Raw genomic sequence first — 20,730 nt, forward strand, 5'->3', positions numbered from 1 at the left:
TATATACGATATACCTATACTATAGCATTATAAATTCGTCATGTTACGTATTATACATCATATAAGTAACGATTTTAGATTTAGTAATTTTTAATAAATTATACAGAGTATATTAGAATATCTACATAATGTTATATGCATATAAATATATTAATAATTATAGTGTATTGATAAATTCGTAATTATAAATTGTGTTGTCGTATACTACAAACAGTAATTTAAAAATATTTTATATAAACAATAGGCTATGCCATAAGCACTAAGCAGTATAAATACTATTGTAAGAATTACATTTTAGCATAATTAATTTAATATAGATAGCGATGCTAATAAAACAAATGTGCTGCGAACACAAAATGTTCGTTGACCATTTTATAAACAAAACGTAACTAAGAGCTGGTGATTTTTTTTGTATATTCATTAATTGTTATTGTCTAACGTTTTATTTGGAGTAGTTATAACACAAAACAGAAAGGTATGATATTGGCATTGGTATTTGTTTGAATTTGATTTAAAAACATTTTAACTACTGGTCGTTTAGACTCTAAACTTTAGAGGATTGAAGAAAACAGTTAAATACTAGGTACGTATAGTATTATCATCGACTCTTGAAAACCTAATTTATTATACCAGTCATTTTATATTGGCTGTTTAAAATTTTTAAATGTAGGATGGAGTAGGTATATTAATGAAAAGTGTTTATCATTTTTATATATTTTTAGACTCAGTGGAATATATGATATTATAATATATTAATAAAGACGGTGGGGTATGCTTTTTATAAAAAAGGATGTTTTGCGGGATCGATAATTCCTAAAATTTTTATTAGAATAGAAATTCATTGAATAAAAAAAAAAAATAATAATAACTGGAGCGAGCCCGTATAATATAATAATTTATGCACTCGAGTACCCGCTTTTTGGGTAGTGAGAGGATAGTGAGTGTATAATATTAATTGTATCATACCTACTGTTTGACTAAGGTCGCTCTTATATGTGCGGGTTTAACATTAAAATACAATATTATTCGTGAAAATCCGATCATTTAAGTTGATTATATTTACTTCCTATGCTGTCGGTTTAAACAGGAAAAAAAGTTATTAATTATATTTTGATTTTGAGTATTTAAAACGATTTTTATTTTTATTTTTATTTATAGGTACATTGTTGAGTCTTATAGAGATCTACATCAACATCCCGACAATAATAATAACAATGATATACATGCACCTGTCGGCCATGACTGATAAAAAACACAATAATAATACGAGACTATTATATGCGTGTATACGCGTGCGTCTAATTGTCTAGAAACTTTCTTTCCTCTCCCCCTCCAACATCACCAACACTGGTATACACACGTGCGTGGTAGACAGTATCGCGACATAACTCTGGCACAGAATGCAATGGAAACGATTAGTTATTTTGTTTTGCAGTTCGCACGCTGTCTTGGGCGGGGGGGGGGAGAACGAAATAAAAAAATCCTCTAGTCCGCAATAATAGTATATTATTATAAGCATGTAGATAGCTAACCTCCTATAATAATAATAATAACAGCACAATACCTAATAATTTGGCATACAAATGAATATCAGTCGGGGCCGTCAGTCTGTGTGGCATAAAATGACAAAAAAGGGACAAAAAATTTAAGAAAAATAAGAAGCTGTTCAGAGCGGTGTCCTGCAGCAGTCATCGATAGGTACGATTAACATAAATTTAAAAAAAAAAACCTATTTCAAGTGCAAATACGCGAGGCTACACACTATGCCACCTGTATAGTAATAATAGTAATGATATGTTATCATTAATTATTGGGCACCTATGACAGTGTGACAACTACCTATATGCCACTGTTATAATGTTATTATAATGTCGAGAGGCTGCAGGAATCTGATAGTAGGGCAATTACAACATCTGTGCCTACCTTTATTACAATATTATGTGCACACGATACGACCTATGTGTAGCTGAGATATTGTTCGTCCGTAGATATACTGCAGAAGAATTACGGTTAAGAAGGACTTACATAATAGAACTAAAAAAATAAAGCGTTAGAACATGCATTTGACAAAATATAATATATATTACACTGCAGATACTATACATCAATGCAAAAATGTATAGCAGGTATAAAAAGATTAGTTAAAAATTACATATTTTAAAATTTCACAAAAAAAATCGTAACGTAATAATTATTTTTAATTTGTTTTAGTCCATATTAACGTAGGAAAATAATTATATTTATTTAATAATATTTTTATGAAAGGATAGAACATACATTTCAAATTATATTTTAATTAATAACAAATCCTGCGCTTTATACTTAACTAGCACATTTTCAAACATGTTTTTATACGTCTATGAATCCCACGAGAGTTGAAAGTGAATTCGTTTTTTAATTTACTTAAGTTTAATAATGAACCAGACTGGCACTTCTATATGTTCTATAACATAGAAAAATCGCGTAAAAAACGGGTAAGTGGGTACCACTCTGCTGTACATTAGGTGGTGGGGTGGACCTCTGACTACGGTATAGGTTACATTTGAATGAAATGATAGGTACCATTGTATACGAAAAACGATTCTGAACGGAGATGGTTTGTCAGTCTAGGATATATTATATTTAAATATTGTCATATATTCTATTTTGAAAAAAATATTTTATTTTTCAATTAGGACGTATTTTGCATAAGGCATCATAGTTAATCAATTTTTCCAAAAACATTGCATGTAGTTATCATAATATTCCTAATACCTCATATTATCATAGATATACATATACCTGATTTGAGGATAAATCGTTATCGTTACGCGATTTCATAAAAATTTAAAACTCAAACGCTCAAAACATTTTTCCTATAATGACGCTTCAAATTTTTGAACTACAAAATAATTTGCAAATATTCATGGTTTGACGAATTTTTATCAATATTTGAACTTCAAATGCTAATAAAAAAAAAAATTGTGTTCATGTATTCTTATAATTTTTTAATCACTATAAGAATAACTCATAAGGAACCTTGTATTAAATTTTCAAGTTTTTTTGGTCATCCAAAATCAACACTTCAAAAAAAATTCTCATAAAAATCGAACATTTCAGTGGTCTATAAACAACTCAAAAAAAGTCAAAAATGTTTGAAAATTAAACTGTATATAGATAACACTAACATGAACATTTGGTGAAAATTTCAAGTACCTATTTATATTGATTAGTTTTTGAATTACAACCATATAAAAAAATCAATTTGGTCGAAAACTGGTTTTGCGTAAAAATTCCCGTTTTCTGTCACTTTTTTTGTTGTTTTTTTCGATTTGTTTCAGTGGCGTCCCTAGACCCTTTTATAGGGGGGGGGCGAGCTACATACATTACCTATATATATGAAAATACACCAATTACTAGGTGTTTTACCTGATTTAACTCGGGGTATCTAATGTCATTAGGGCATCTGACATAGGCATAGTTAAAGATACAAAAAACAAAGTTTAATTAACAGAGTCACAGTATTAAAATATTTGTGTACATATTAAATTATTTAAATTTAAATTAATGAAAATTAACACACAAAATAAATAATCCTTGCCTTTTTTTGCGTGAATGCTGTACGGATAAAGTTATTTGGAGGGATATTAGACATTTCTAGTAACTTTGCTTTAATTATTTCAGACGGACATGTTCCCGGTAAGAAATGTCCTATATCGGAACTAAGTGTTGTGACACTAATGGTACAAGAAGTAATAGTTGAGGTAACTTGTACATAAGCACATTTTAATATCGGTAAATCACCGTCATGGATAGATGTATTTTTATTTTTATTCTGACGATTTATTAGAATCTGTTTTTGCACGTTTAACCCATGATGCAAGAGAATTTGTTTGTCCAACGCGTTTCTTATTGCTTTTATCCATGTTCACACTGTTAGTAAGTTATTACTTGTTCACGAAGGAAAACAAAACATAAAACTATGAAAATTGTATTCGAAATATTAATTTATCGTTATTCAATATTCGTTATTATAAACTAGTATCACAACAGCTGAAGGCGGAAACCACAGAATGGAACTGTCTTATTATTTTATTATCACGTCATAATAATATCACCGAATAATCATGGTTGAACTTCGAGAGAATAACCAGATACCAGAAAAGTCACCTACCTACCAGATAGCAGCTGCCTCGTGATAACTGATAACATATTTTGTTTTTTAATTTTATTCGTAGTGATAACAATATAATATTGGTTTTTTTTTTTTGGTCTAATATGCAATATCACTATATCAGCGTACTTTTATATTTTTTTCCTAGTATTATATTTTAATATAAATAATGAACATTTTAAGAAAGAAAATAAAGGTCATGGAGAGGGTGACTGCCCCATTCGCCCCCCCCCCCCCCCTTGAGGACGCCCCCGATTTGTTTGAAAACTGTTGGAAAATGTTTACTTTTGAACTCTATAATGCACTAAGGATATTCACTTTTCCATCGGAAACCACCCCCAAAGTTTGAAATTGAAGCATTATTTCGACTAGTTAAGCTGTACACAGACACAAAAAAAAAACACACATCATTGTAAAATCAAAACATTCATCACTCCGTTCAGAATCTAAAACACACATCATTGTAAAATCAATACATTCATAACAACGTTCTGAATCTAAAAAAAAAACATACATCATTGTAAGATCAATGTACGTTCATCACTCCGTTCAGAATCTAAAATTTCTAATTTAATACTTTCTATATATTTTGCAGTGTGTACAAATGCTGAAATATAAGATCAATTCTATAAATATTGTTTGGGCAACGAAGTTTTGTTCAACATTATGTAGTAAAAAAAAAAATAATATATTCAGTCGACTCTCGATAATTCGAAATTGACGGGACTATTGAAAAACTTCGAATTACCGAGAATTCGAATTGTCGAGTAGTTCGAAATAACGAGAGGGCAACAAAAATTTGAATTATAGAGAATTTTTATTATTAAATTTTTTTATTAGGTATTGTACATACATACATATTAATTATTTCAGTAAATTAGGTGATACATATTAGAGTTATTTATTATTAATTTTAACATTTTTAATTATTTATTATTATTATAAATTAATATTATTTTTTTAAGAAATCTGTAATGGTTTTCTTGCTTCATTGAATTTAGTTTCATTTTTTCAATAGTATTTTCTATAGTAAACAAAGCATCAAAAACCTTAACAGTGACTTCTGACTGGAGCGAAAAATTTTGAATTACCGAGTGTACTTAAATGCATTGCTTTTGTTCGAATTACCGCGTGATTTTCAAGGAACCGAGTATTTATTTCGAATCACCGAAGGTTTAAAGTTATTGAAGGTTTGAATTATTGAGAGTCGACTGTACTTATCAATTGTGCGTACTTATAATTATATGTGGGATGTAATATTATTATTATCATGTAATTTATAAACATTATACGTAAAAAATGTATTATTTTGATGTAAAGTACCATAATATCATGACATTATTTTAGGGACAACGCCCATCTGCGGTATTCGGATTACATTAAATGCCCGTTAAGCGCGTATCTACATTCTACAATCTACAATATATAGGTAATGCGAGTCTGCCGGCTGATGGGTTGAGAAATAATCAATAAAAACTGATCGATATTCATATGGTATTATGTCAAAAAAGTATAATATTATGCTATGTTGTTTACTCATCATCATTGTTATTGTTGTAAAACGATGATATTGGAATAGCTACTCCACTTGTCGGTTAAATTACAATAATATATTATCATAAGTATTGAAAATTTAATATTTTATAAGCGCTCTGCAGAGTCGTGTTATGAGGTCCGTTGAGTTTGTCCACACGAAATAAACAATAAGTGCACTTTTTTTCCACTAAATAATTTTGAAAATGTGGCCAAATGACCGCATGTATGGTCATTTTTGGCATACTTTTTAAATTTAGATAGGAACATTCGACAAATCAATAATATTTTGATATCAAGCATTTGTTAGAAAAAATCGGTTCAGCGAATAGAATGGATAATAATAATAATTACATAATATTGAATTATGACCATAGTTTTGCGATAGATAGAGGTGGTCACGGGTTAATAGTTTTCAAGTAAAATACCTACCTATATATTATTATACACATTTAATTTAATTCGTTCATCAGCGTATATACACATCGAACTATTTTTTGTGTCTACCTATATAATTTATCATTATAGGTGCTGCGTTATTATTATATACTAGGACGCGAGTACCTATTACTGAACAATACGACATTATACCTCCCAGCTTGGTATAATGCTTGTTTGTAGAATAGGTATATTACATCAATACGCGCATAATATCAAGATGACTGTTAATCTCGAGTTTTCTGGTACACTTGGTTCTACATAATTATTGTCAGTCAGTGGTTTTTTTTCAATCGTTACGAAATACCTAATACTATATTATATTTTTAACCGATTAATAGTTAGGTAGGTACCTATACCATAACAGCCATGATAACCACCATAGGTGATTTATTTTTGAAATTGATAAAAAGATGTGTCCATCACATTCCAACACATCATTGAAAAAATGGAAACCAAAGGAATAGCCAACCATCTACACATGTCTGATTCTTGATCTCGATATCATAGGTACTCAATAGTCAATACTTGATTCCAATTACTGCAATGATTATGCTAAATACATATCTAATTCTTGTTAACCCCTAAATTCAGAATTTCGCATACTAATGCAGACTATTAATATTAATCTCGTATTTTCTCGTAAACTTGGTAGTTGGTTCTATACAATATTTAATGTCAATCGGTGGTGGATTTTTAATGATTAATTATTGGTTGCGATAAATAACCCACGATACAAATTTATTGTTGACCGATAAATAGCTTGTTACTTTAAATAGTAATCTTAAAAAAAACCCTGGATTTACATTAGTGTTCAATTATGTCATATTATCCATCACATTCCAACACTAAATTGAAATCCAAATAAATTCTTGAGCATTTACAAATGTCTGATTCTTGGTTTCGATATTATACTTAACAGTCCTAAATATTTTTTTTATAAGGGTTTTGAATAAATTATGACAACCATTTGTTAGTGTTTAAAATACGGAAAACATGGTTTTACTATACCAAAATATATTGTTTTATACTCGCATCCCCACCCTTAAAATATATATTGTATTATTATAATAGCTAAATTTAGTTGATTCGTTTATATTTAACTATAAACACGAGTAAGTACGAAAATATCTCAAGTTTCGTTTACTATTTTATCGTTTGTATATTTTGATTGCGTTCCAAAATATTTAACTCTTAGTCATACAACCATTTGTTATACACATTTATATTATTAATATAATATTGTACATAAATAAAATATAAATTACATAAATAATATAACATATTTGACTTTTTCGTAAATTAAAAAGATAATAGTTCTAAACGATATGATTTATAATAATGCACTATAAAATAAACCCTAAGAGAATTATTATTTATCGTGGTTATTAGTAGGATATAATATAGGTACTTAGGTGTTAGGTGTGTGTAGCATTGTGGTAGTTTTGCATACATTGTACGAAAATAATTTTGTATAACGATCCCATATTGCATTGAAATGGTTTGCGAACAAAAACCGTTATCATTTCAAAACGTGACGAAACACGAATGCGCGTATTATATAAACACGAACAAGTGAACGTTTATTCTGCGAGAAAAAAATGTGAACTGTACCTGGGAATAATAATATAACAAGAAAAGAGATTTACAAAAGTGAATATATTTTAATCCCCTACACGTATACAAAACTCACGTAAATATCAGTATCTCAATTATCCGCTGTATTCCTACTTTTAGAACTTCAGAAAATAGTTTTACGAAAACGTAAAATAAGTCGAGGAGATTAGTTAACAGTGATTTCTGAAATCCATCGTAAAATATTTATATTATTATATCAATATCATTCACATAGGTAGTAATTACTATACATTTAAAAAAAAAAGCTCGGGAAAAAACGCGGATCTTGAAATACTACAGATTTGTTAATTGTTTGCTTTAAGTTTCAATTATATTTTAAAATTTTAGAACCGTAATAAAAGAATAAAGAAGCACGTTATAGACGTAAGAGTTGAAGTAGTTGCTCGATAACAGATTATTTTATCATCAAATAATCCATTGTATTATATAATTTAATAATGTTATACCTCGATGCTGATACTTGTTTTTATGAGTTACCTAATAGTCAACTTAAACTTTAAATCGCCATGAAATAATTAGATGGATTACAAATCGAGGCTCTTAAGGTCGAAAAATCGAGCTTGAAAAACAATAGAATAAGAATACATATAACATATCTAAGCAGATTTGACACTATTATTTATTATTACAATATAAAATTGCACTTGGCGTTACTTCATATATTATATATATATAGGTATCTACATACTGTACCTAATATTTAATTTTGACGGATTTATGATTTATGAGGAAGTTCAGTAAGTGTTGTATAATGTTATAAATTATAATCATCTGACGCTCAGGATCTAGTTTCATGCGCATGAGACGAGATCCAAGTGTGACATGCATAAGTAATATATCCACCTAATATTTATTATTTCACTGGGCTAAGTTTTTAGTCACAACTATTAAAAGTTCGATTTCTTTTAAAACGTATCGCAGTTGAATAAAATTACTTTCGATTATATAAAATATTGAGTTTTTACTATTCAATGACGTTTTAATAATTTCTGCTCTTATATGGTAATAGTAGATATAATGGCTATAAAGCATAAACTAGTTTAAGAGAGCAATAAAATAAAAAAAATTATGCATAGGTATGATTTAATGTATAGCTTCTAATAGGTTAGATTCTAACCTATTTACTCGGCGAAAACAATTATATTTTCTAAAAACATAAAACGTTTATTTAATAATTATAGTTTCTGCTTTCACAGACTTATTCGTATTTTTTTTTTAAATGGTTTATCAACAATATTATATAGTAATTTTCTAAACAGAAACCGATTCCTTTTATTTCGATTAAAATATACATTTTGGAAGTCACTTGAGATTTAGTTATGTATACGACGTTAAGTGTTAAGGCGGAACTGTTTACGACGATATTATTTTTCATAACTTTCTACCACTATTTTGGCCTGTCGGCAGTCAATTCGGTGGTCTAATGGTGAAACAAAAACGTATCTTATAAAAATGGAAAATTTATTAGAGGGACCCAGCTTGAATGTTTAGACAAACACGAATAGTCAATATTATCTTTGGTCAATTAAAAATAATTGTTGACGAACATGGTTTAATAATGTGAGTACTTGCGAATATTATGTGCGTACGTTATTATTACTGACAACAGTGCGAATTCCGAATATGGTCAAATAAACTTTACGACAGTTGTTAAGAAATCCGTCACGTTCGCGGATGTCCAATATATTTTGTGGTTAATAGCTATTAGCCACACGAATTAAATAGAAATGGTTTGAAATACGCTATTAAATGCATATGCGTATTTGTGTTATGACTTTGTGACTCCAGGGACAATGGTTGAATTAAACAATTATTCGCAAATGGATGACGATTATACGATTTTCGATGTTGCGGATAACAACATTAACAACTAACTATTATACGTATTAAACAGTACTTGCCTACCTTATTCTTATAATATAAAGTGTGATGCAGAACCTAAAATTTACTGTTCATAGATGCATGACAACAAATATTATGTAATAAAACATTTTCCCCAGGAACTTAACCCTTTCTATGCATAATATACATATACACAATATACATATATAATTTAAAAAGCACGAGATGAAAAACTAACGTTGAATCATTCAGCATTGGTAATCGAAGGTTAGGCATATGACTTATACCTAAGTATATTATGTTCCTACCCCTACCAACTATTTGCTTCAACCACCACGGTCGGATGCCGGGAGCGTGTATTCGTCACGGTGACTACAAATTATTTAACTTCCAAGAATTCACAATGCATAGGTATTATAGTGATAATTATACGCCTAAATGTTATTTGAATGAGAGTCAATCCAAAAAACAAATAATATAAAAGGCATTCATCAGGTGGATCGTTGGTATAAATTGTTACAATAAAATAATATTATTATTATGCTATGTACGACCATAGGTATGTTATACTAATAATATATTGAATCTTTATATCGTTTATTTTATTATTATGAAAAATTTGTAAAAAATGTTAACATGATAATATCTTTATATAACTGTTATATACACTATATAACATAATATACTATATAAACTATAAAATTATTAAAATGTGCCATCAATATGACAATTATTTACCACCGTGGACGAGTGTTGGTACTAACCTAAGTAACCTACTACTATAGTAGATACCAACATATTATTTTTATTAGATTCAACGATTCAAGGTCAAGAAGGTGTATCAAAATCTATTAAGTCTTTTATTAGAATTTGGTTATTTTTACATAATATAGTTTCATTGTGTCGTGTACTTATATCTTTCCAAACAATAATAATATGGTTGCAAGCGTAAAAATATTACTATGAGTAATACGTCATAATTTTAAGCTAATCGTATGAAGTATAAATCATGAGATCTTGAACGTTTTTTAAATAAACTTGAAAAAGTGAAAATAAGAAATGGCGACCACCTACTCTGGGGCGGGCTTACAGGCACTGCACTGACTATTTTTTTTATCATTTAATGCTGGTTGCTGGTGACATTTATTTGGAATTCGGGTAAAAATATAATGCGCTAAAATTAGAAAATAAAAATAGGTACTTTATTATAATATTCGGAGGTCGTAAATAACGAATAGCTTTGATACATAATATTATGAAATACACTTACAACAGCTATGGTGCTTGTTATGTAAATGTCAAACGAGCGATGTGAATTTTAGGGGGCCGAAAGAATTAAATCAAGAAACCAAATGATGAGATAAATAATATTATTTGTGTTATAATAATAATAATATGTCCTATATCTCTACGTGTATTAATATGAGTGAAGGATTAATATGTTTTAATGAACTATATTAATATACATATAGCCACGTAGATACCTAAACATTTTTCTAAATTATTGTGTATTTGTGTGTTAGAGTGGATACCTACATATCATTTATAATATGCCGAACCTATATATCTAATCTATATGTCCTGCGAATATCAGAATTAAGAGGGGAGAAGCATCGTTAAATGCATTTAGTTGGTAATTAATTTTAGGCAAGTTTCACGATTGACATAATACAATTTAAATTTAATATGTAGTATTTTTTTAGCTTTTAATTTTGGTTTGCCTATATTATAGTATAATATAATATTATAATATATTATGTTACCAGTTTGATACTCAAAAATATAATATTTTTCTAAAAAAATGTTAGCTTCATTGATTGAAACGGATCAACCTGCGGTATATGGATTACAGACAGGTACCTACAATATTTTGAGTGTCATTACAAAAAACAAATAGAAGATATTATAATTATCGCATAAACATTGTATGCGATCGAGTCGCCGCCGCGCTGTCGCGGATCGTCAGATATCCAACTTGCACCTGCAGATGTTAAACGACGAGTATTGTAATTGTATCCTTAATAATAATAATAATAATAATAATATCATAAGATTCACATCGTATTATAATCATATGGAAAGAATAATAATGAATAATATGTACCTTACGGACTTACTTTTATGTACGCGGCGATCACCGATCTACAAAGAAATCGTAAGCAACTTACCAAACTGACAATGCAAAATTTCAAACATCGAAACGTTCTAAATGTATACAACTATAGTATTGTGATTTTATCTTTTTACATTTCAATGTTTTATAACAACGTGATATTTGCATGCATTATAAATTATAATATTAACTGTACCTATGATAACAATAATAATACCTATAAATATAGGTATAGGTATAGTAAATGGCATGTGGTATTTTTATTTGAAAACTGCAATAATAGTATCAAATAAAAATATTATAATAAAAATTATATTTACAAGGTATAACACATTGTCATTAATATAATGACAGCGTGTGCCAAAAAAGTGGTTAAAATAAAAAAACCTTCGAACGACGACCTACACCACACCGGATAGTGTAAAGTAGGTAAAAACGTTTAATGCATAATATAAAATTATAAAACATAATTATAACTAACTAAAATGGATATTTTATTTTAATATTTGTGCATTATTATTTATTATCGTGGCATTTACTACGTGACATTCTCTCCTGCAATGGACCTAACGAAAAAAGCAAATATTTATTTGCGACCTACCACAGAATATCAGTACTGCTGATACCTAACCTCCTTGAGTATCGACTGTATACAACTTGTACATATATGCAGAGGGCATATCAAGTCGAGAGCATTATACAAACCAAACATCGATGTTTGTACACTGGATGGTTTTTTTTTATATGACATCGTAAAAATATACCTTAAAAACTAAACAAACTTGACGTAAACTACCTACGTATGTGTACTATAATAACAACCATCATATATTATAGTAAGTGATATAGGTACGATAACGGCGGTTTACAAGTTAAATTTTAATAGCTGTTCGTTATCGATTCATTTCCACAAAATATTTTAGAGTGAAGTGCTTTATAATAATATGGGTACCACCCAATATATTATGCCATGGCAAGACTTTGAGGGTAAAAACTGATCATATCTATAGAAAACATATTGGTACCTACCTACCTATCTAAACGCATTTTCAGTGTAAGCCTGCCAACTTGTCAAATCCTACAGAAACACGCCTTAGCTACTTAGTGTTTTACATTCAATCATTTTAAGTTTCTAAACATAAAACATTTCGAACACCTTATATCCCCGTGGCGTCTGTTCGTCTATACTTATCAGAAAATAGTTACGATTCTCTATATCAATGTGATTACATATTGCATAAGAGTATAATCTATAAATTCATACCATCGAAAAAAACTACCGAAATATTAGGGTTGCTTAATTCTATTTAAAATGTATTTGAAAATATAGTTAATCGTATTAAAATAAGTTTAGAAATCTAGCACACTTGGAAAGTGATCTTTCCTATAGTTGTAATTTTTCGTATATTATGCCGCATATATCCCTGAAAGTATATACTGCTTTAAAGTAAAAATATTGAATAATAAAAACGATACCTACATATTATTTTGTTCATTGATTATTGATTATTGTAGTGTGTGAGTGTGTCACGTGACATATTTTTTAACACTTAAGTTTTAATACGGTTTATCATTTGTTCAGGATGATTTTTTAGAAAACAAAACAACCACCATATTTTTTTGTGTTTTATATAAGTTTGCAGATAACACTTCTGTATCAGAAGGCTTTTCAAAAAAAATAATGTCAACGTAGGAATATTAAACGAATAATATTGCGATAATTGTTTAGAAAACGATAGGTTATTAGGTACTGAGATAAGAAAGTTTAGACTTTAAATATTTGGAGTAGTACAGCATGGCTGCAAAATATTCCATACGGTCGCTTCACACGTCTTCTGTAAACTTTTTAAATACTTCTAAAAAAAAAAACTATATCAATAATTAAGCAATTATAATTATAGCACTGCAGTTACGTCAGCATTCGGACAATTTTGAGATATGAAATAACAAATAGAATAGGTATACTAAGAATTTATTATCTTCATAAAAAAAAAAAAAAAAAAAAAACATTATCAAGGAAATAAAAGAGGTGAAAATTAAATTTTTTTTATGAGTTAATAATATAGTAAAGACACGAAAGTCAACTATGATAACCATTGTCTGGAGTTCATAAAATCACACCCTGTAAAACCCACACACTTTATGATTTTAAATGACTAGGAAAAACATAATGCACCGCTTAAAGTAGGTATAATAATATATTATATACCTATATATTATGGTTTGTTAAATAAAAACAATATTCGAACTCTTGATTAAAACGATAAATGTGTATTTAATGATATTGCAGATAAAATACCATTATTGAATTCAATCAATAAATTTAAAAAGCATATTTGACAATGCATATACATAAAAATAAAAACAAAGATTAGTTATTTAAACAAGGTTAAACATTTGACACCATTGGTTTATAAAACGATCTTAATCGACCTGCGGAATCTAAAAGTAATTCATCGGGCTGATGGCATATGATTATATTATTTTAAAACCTCGTAGACTGGGTATAGATTTTTTGAAAAATAAAATAGGTGATGGCATGGTTAGTATACTCATTAACATTAAAATACGTGTATCTATTAATATATATACACTGGTGTACAAACAAATGTATACGTGTATTCACTTATGTTATTAATTAGAGCAAGGACTTTGGTACACATTTGCATATTTTCTGGTCAACGGTATATTGTATATTATTATGCTAGATAAGCATAAAATACGATTCATATTATTACAATGTGAATGAAAACTTGAAAATTAGAGTTACTTATTTTTGCTTGTTGTTTTATATTTGTCAGGTTAGCGTGTGTTGGGATTAATTTGAGGTAATTTTTAAATCATATGTTATAACTTGCTATTTCGATATCATAAAAAAATAAAAATAATGCATTTTTATTGATATATCTACCTTATATTTTACGATAGTAGAATATTGAGAAGGCATAAAACAATATTATATGCCTTATAAATAAACAAAGACCAATAATTAGTAGTATGATTTTAAATGTTTTACACAAGTTCTTATTGAACAAGAACACATAACATTCGAAATTTGAAATAATTTCCTAAAATGTCTAATGTATAAAAAATAAACTATTTGCTCAATGGAATTATTTTTTTTGACATATTCTGTGATTATTAATCGTAACTGTATTACACAGGTACGAAAATCTTTTCTATACGATTTATTTCAATTAAATATAAAAAGCAGTAATTATAAAAATTAAATAAAAATTGTTTTTAATTCACTTGCAACATATAATCTTATATCCCGAAAGGGCATAATGTAGTAAGTGTAAAATATTAGTAATATAGTGAAATATAATATATAGTAAAATACTTCGACGCATTTTTAAGGAGAGCAGCACTTGTTACCTATCTTGGATTAATTTTAGTTTTTATCAGATCGTATATAAGCAAATAAATTAAGTTTTATTACATAAGAGTATAAGACCATCCTAATATAAATATTTATACATTTATATTATTATACACAATTATAAAATCAGGCATCAAGCAGCCCTCGACATTGTTTATGTTTAATAATGGGATGTTACCGAGATCGTGGGACTTTTTTTACAAAACCGTTTGTAATAAGTGCTTACTGCTTAGGTATTAACATATCGGTAAATATGTTTGAGATTCTGAACGGTCCAACTTTGTAATGGTTGTACAATGTATTTTTTTAGTAATCCTTTAAAAAAATTGTATACATTAATGATAAATAATAATTCTTATTATTTTGTTGTACCTATATTAAAAAATATTAATCTATAGGGATTTTACGAGCTTTTCGCTATTCGCTATAATGTATAATAATAATATCAAATTTTATGTTATAGAATTAAAACGAAAGGTGATTTTATTTTAAATATTCTATTTGTATACAGGTAGAATAGTTTTATAATTATAATCAATATCTCCGAATTTTTGAAAAAAATTATTTAGGATATTTACACTATCCGGCTAGGTAATAATACCATCTACTAGTTATGGTTTTCTGTACAAGATTGGTTGACAATACGAAATGGTTTCCCAGACGATAAACTAGAATCCCATTGTTTCTATGCATCGAAACAATATCACCAATATCCCGTACGCGTACCGTACAATTCGTAAGTAGGTATAAAACAAGACAAAATATGTGTTTAATAAAATAATATACTTCACCACGCACCTAGGTACTTAACCCGACGACTAAAAATATAAATTCAAGTAAACGAACATACCTATAACATTACCATATATTTTATATCTATAATAATATACTGACATTATCGTCGTTGTATCTGTCTAAATATGTACCACGATAGGTACCTATATCAAAATAATAATAATATTCTGATATTTACGCGGGGTAGTTTAGTATAATAATAATAATAATAATAATATCAGTTACGATAAAGTATTCAGCAGTGTAGTGTAACTGATAATTATAATATAACTTATATTTACACAAAACAGTTTCACTGCGAACTTCGGACTATTATAAATTTCTATGTTAAGCCGTACCACCAAATTCGGTAAATTCAAATATTATTATATTATATTATAGACTATAGTACTTAATTATTATTATTGTCGTGTCAGTGTACATACCGATGTTGACCAGCTTTATGTTCTCGTCGTCGAGGAACTTGAGCGCCACGGACACGTTCTCCAGTTTCTGCGACCGGAATGTGGGCCGCTTATTGTGCTTGGGCAACCGCTTGCCGCTGAGCACCTCGATGAGGGCGATCAATCGGAGCCCGTCGCCCAAGTCCGTTTCCAGGTTGCCAATGGCCTTGCCGGCCGTCTTTAGGTGTTCGTTGGCCCATCGTGTGAACGTGTTCTGCTGGATGAGCTTCCAGCGAGCGTCCTCAGCCAAATCCCGTTCGGCGGCTCCCATGTCGTCCTCCTGACTGCCGGCTTCGTATCCGTCCGGATCGTCTGTCGCGGTCGCCGCCGCCGCCACCGCCGCCACAGCTGACATACCGGTTTCGCGTGTGTGTGCGTGCGCGTGCGCTAGTGTATCGGTGTTCGGTGTTCGGTGTGCGGGTGTACGCGCGCGCCTGTGCGTGTGTACAATGCGATTACGAGTTTCGACGCACGACACAAAAAATAATAATAATATAATATAGATAGGTGTATACAATAATATTATATTATATTATTATTATTATTATTATTATTATTATGTTTAAAAAACCACATCAACGGACGTTTGTTTCGTTGGCTGGTCGGAAGTCGGCGACGTTGGAGGTGATCGTCGTCGTCGTCGTCGGACTGCACGAATCGTGCTCTCTACTGGTATCTATGCAGTGTACCTGGAAATATGACCAAAATTAATTATAATTAAATAGAGCTAGGTATATAATGAAACACATTAAAAAACCAGTAAAAACGTCAAATTTAAAAAAAAGGTTTGAACCAAAAAATATCGGATCTGTTTGATTAATAACACTCGATTCGGTGAAAACCTACAAAGTTACTTTTTAAGTCCAAAATCTTAGATTAAAGTTATTAAAAATCGTATTTTAATGTTAAACGCCTTAAAAACCATAAAATTCTTTATATAAATTTAAAAAAAAATCAAAATTCAAAAGAAATACCAAATAAAAACTGTTTAATTTGATTCAAGTATACATGAAACATAGGTTATTTATTCTGGGACGGAGTGAGTCTGAAATTGGAATTTTCTAGACATCCAGTAATTTACAAAATAGGAAAATTTGTTATTTTCTAAGTCATTTTATTTGTTCATTGAAAACATTTTAACCCATTATACCTAGCTGTTTCACGAATTGGTTTGAAAAGTTATTTTAAACATTGAAATATTTGAAAAATAATCATAATTATATATATACTATATACACTATATAATATATATATATATATATACTATATATATACATATATATATATATATATATATATATACTATATACTATATACTATAATACTATCATAATTTCATTTGGTGAAAAATTTTGATTATTATTACCTATAAATAAATACATTTTTTTTAAAGTAATCCCTCTGTTTTTTATTATATAATTTATTGTTATTATTTTATTATATTGTTTTTGTTATTTCCATGACATGTTATAGAACAGCAATATAAAGTGTATCGAAAGTCTATATCTAATAATAATATGTAAATAAAATTTGTTATATGTTACAAAATGTAATAAAATAAAATTAATAATGTTTTATAAAATATCTACATTAATATTTAACCCTGTATGTATGTAAAATGTATTTTTGATAGTTTGTTTGCTATAATATGCTTGATATATCACTTGCTTCGTTTATATTAAAGCCTATAGATAAGTGTATGCTTTCTAAGCAGTCATAACGATATTATTGTTTTAATATGTCTTTTAAAACTTTAAAAGTACATTTACAAAAATAAAAAGTTTGGCAATCATTTTATACATATAATTATGGTGTGATGTATTGTGAGACATTCCAAAATAATGGTTTAGGACGTGGGGAACTATACTAATTATGTACACAAAAATATTACTTATTGAGCGTCAATAAATTACATATTGACACGCTATTCGTCAGTTGATATGATGTAAACTGCCGACGAGGGTTGGAATTTGACATCTTCATACTCACATTGTCATATTTATGACATAGATTCGACACAACATACCATTGGTGGACCTTTAAGAATTCTAACCAGTTTCCCCGCATCAAATAAAAAAACTCTAATAAAAAATATCATTATTTTTCTCTACAACTAAACCACTTAAATATAATTGAGAAAAAATAATTAAATGCTGTAATAAATGTCAATGTATGCATCACTCATTCTTTAGTATTTTAAAATATATTTTTCTAGCATTGCTGAAAGTTAATTCAAATATTGGAATTCAATAAGAAAGGCAATGCTTTAGGTACACTTTCAAAAACCAATAAAAGATCAAACTCTACGAGAAGTGAATATTTTTTTTTTTTAAGGCTAATTCGTTTTTAATCTTTGAAATTGTTTGAATTTTATTTTCCATATGATTACTTTTTAAAATTGTGTGGACGACGCGTCTTATAACTTGTAATTTCTACCTAACCTGCAAACTTTGATCCTAATAATATAGACAGTATTGTGAGCAGGTGAAGACATGAAGACATCTCTGATTCAATACTTTTTTTAATTACCTTTTTAAACTTTAAAGTAGTTTTACTAAATTATTACATTCATACAACCTATACGTTCTACGAAAAGAAATCTATCTGTTTATTTTAAAATTATAATCATATAATCGAAACTAGGTGAATTTATGTCACAAATTTTATTTTTTCATGGTCAGGTTAGAACAAAATATATTTTTACACATATTGCTGGCGACATCCAGTGGATTTCACAAAATACGTCTTGATCCTGTTCATTTTAGAATGATTTTCTATTAAAGTCACAGTCTATAATAATAAATTGAAGAATCTCAAAATTATATATTTGTTCGGGTAATTAATAATAATAATAAATAAATATCTGGAACTATACTTAACCGATTTAATTTTTTTTTATCAAAAAAATACACTATCCCATGGATAGTATATATTTATTCATATTTTTGTTAATTATAGGGTTGCTATTGATTATACAAAAATTACCAATTTGTTATGAGGTACATTTTTAAAATTTTTTTAAAAAGCTAAATATTAAAAATTTGTAAAAAGCTTTTACAAAGTTAAAAATGTTGGGCCTTTATAATGAATGTGTAAAAAATCTTTAATAGGGATTAAAATAGGGTAAATCCATGGGATGCACAGAATGTTTTGTACATCACTATAGTCTATCTCACGAAAGAACGGGACCGTTTCGCGCATGTAGAATGAGCTTCACCGTTTATTCCTCACCACGACCTGCACCAGCGACGACCGTCGCTGAATATTAAGATAGTACAAAGAAAACTTAATAGTGAATGATAATATGCACATAACATTTTTTTATGTTTAAATTAATTAAGTTAGGACGTAACCATAATCTTATAAGTCTAATTTTTTAGGTTTGATTTCCTTTTATCTATCCTGGTTTTATATTCTTTTTGATTTGATTGTCTAGACATTTTGTTGTAATTTTCTATAATACTCGACTCACAAGACTCTTCTTTTTCACCATCTATATTGTTCTGTCTACCTATTCTTAGTTTCTTTAGAAAGCTGATATTCCTCCTTTATGACCTGTCACATTTGTCTTCCATTAAATAGGATCTGGGTTCATTCAGTTTTTTAATTATTGTTCCTTCATGCCAATTTTTTGTGAACTTGTCCTGATATAATCTTTTTTTACCCTCCTCAAATCAACTAATATTTTTATTTGCACCTCTGTTATAATACAGAACTTGTATCTTAAACAATTATACGATATAATAATAATTTTAATATGGAATGTGGTACATTGTCAGTACATTAAACACAAAGTGCACGAATGTAGTTTCGGGACACTATAGTTACTTCTGATATTGTTAATTATTTATAGAAATACAAACCCTAAAAAATTGGATTTATGTGTTTTCTATGTTTTAAATATAAAATGATCATATTATTAGTATCACTTATCATAAATTATAAAGTCAGGTAACGAAATGAAACCATATAATTATCATTATGTAACCATTTTGAAGTGGTTTGGTTTCAAATTTCTTATCTATCTGCAAACATTTCAAACATAATATATTAACTATAAACAGGTATGTGATAAACTCATAGAATAATTAATTACTCTATGAGTAAACTAAGTTTTTCTTGTTTGTTTTTAACATTTACATCCTTCCTTATATTTTTATACTACATTTCTAATTTATAGAAGTCTGTCCTTTACAAGCACAAAAGCCCATCACGCGCATTACGCACACACGCACGTAGAATTATCTATACTCAACTCCTTAAAACCGATCCAATTCTAGTTCAAGTTTTTCAAATTTTTAATTACTTTAAGAATAAATAATTCGTAAAATCATTAACTATACGAACATTTTATTTGCCTAGTTAAATTCTAGGACATAAATTTTGTTTTGTT

At 28.6% G+C, this 20,730-nt stretch overlaps 1 protein-coding gene across 5 annotated transcripts in view; it reads right to left on the minus strand.

Moving 5' to 3' along the window:
* The window catches only part of LOC107168231 (filamin A protein cher), a 121,506-nt gene that overhangs the window by 93,254 nt on the left and 7,522 nt on the right, over nucleotides 1-20,730 (minus strand). For all 5 annotated transcript variants that reach the window (XM_089216710.1, XM_089216709.1, XM_089216712.1 and 2 more), the window contains one exon: nucleotides 16,320-17,026. In XM_089216710.1, the coding sequence (XP_089072836.1) occupies nucleotides 16,320-16,692 (373 nt within the window). In that variant the 5' untranslated portion in view covers nucleotides 16,693-17,026. The remainder of the gene's footprint in view (nucleotides 1-16,319; nucleotides 17,027-20,730) is intronic.

Source organism: Diuraphis noxia, unplaced genomic scaffold (assembly GCF_037042655.1).
Source record: "Diuraphis noxia isolate RWA-SAM2 unplaced genomic scaffold, SU_Dnox_SAM2 contig0001, whole genome shotgun sequence".
Lineage (NCBI taxonomy): Eukaryota > Metazoa > Arthropoda > Insecta > Hemiptera > Aphididae > Diuraphis > Diuraphis noxia.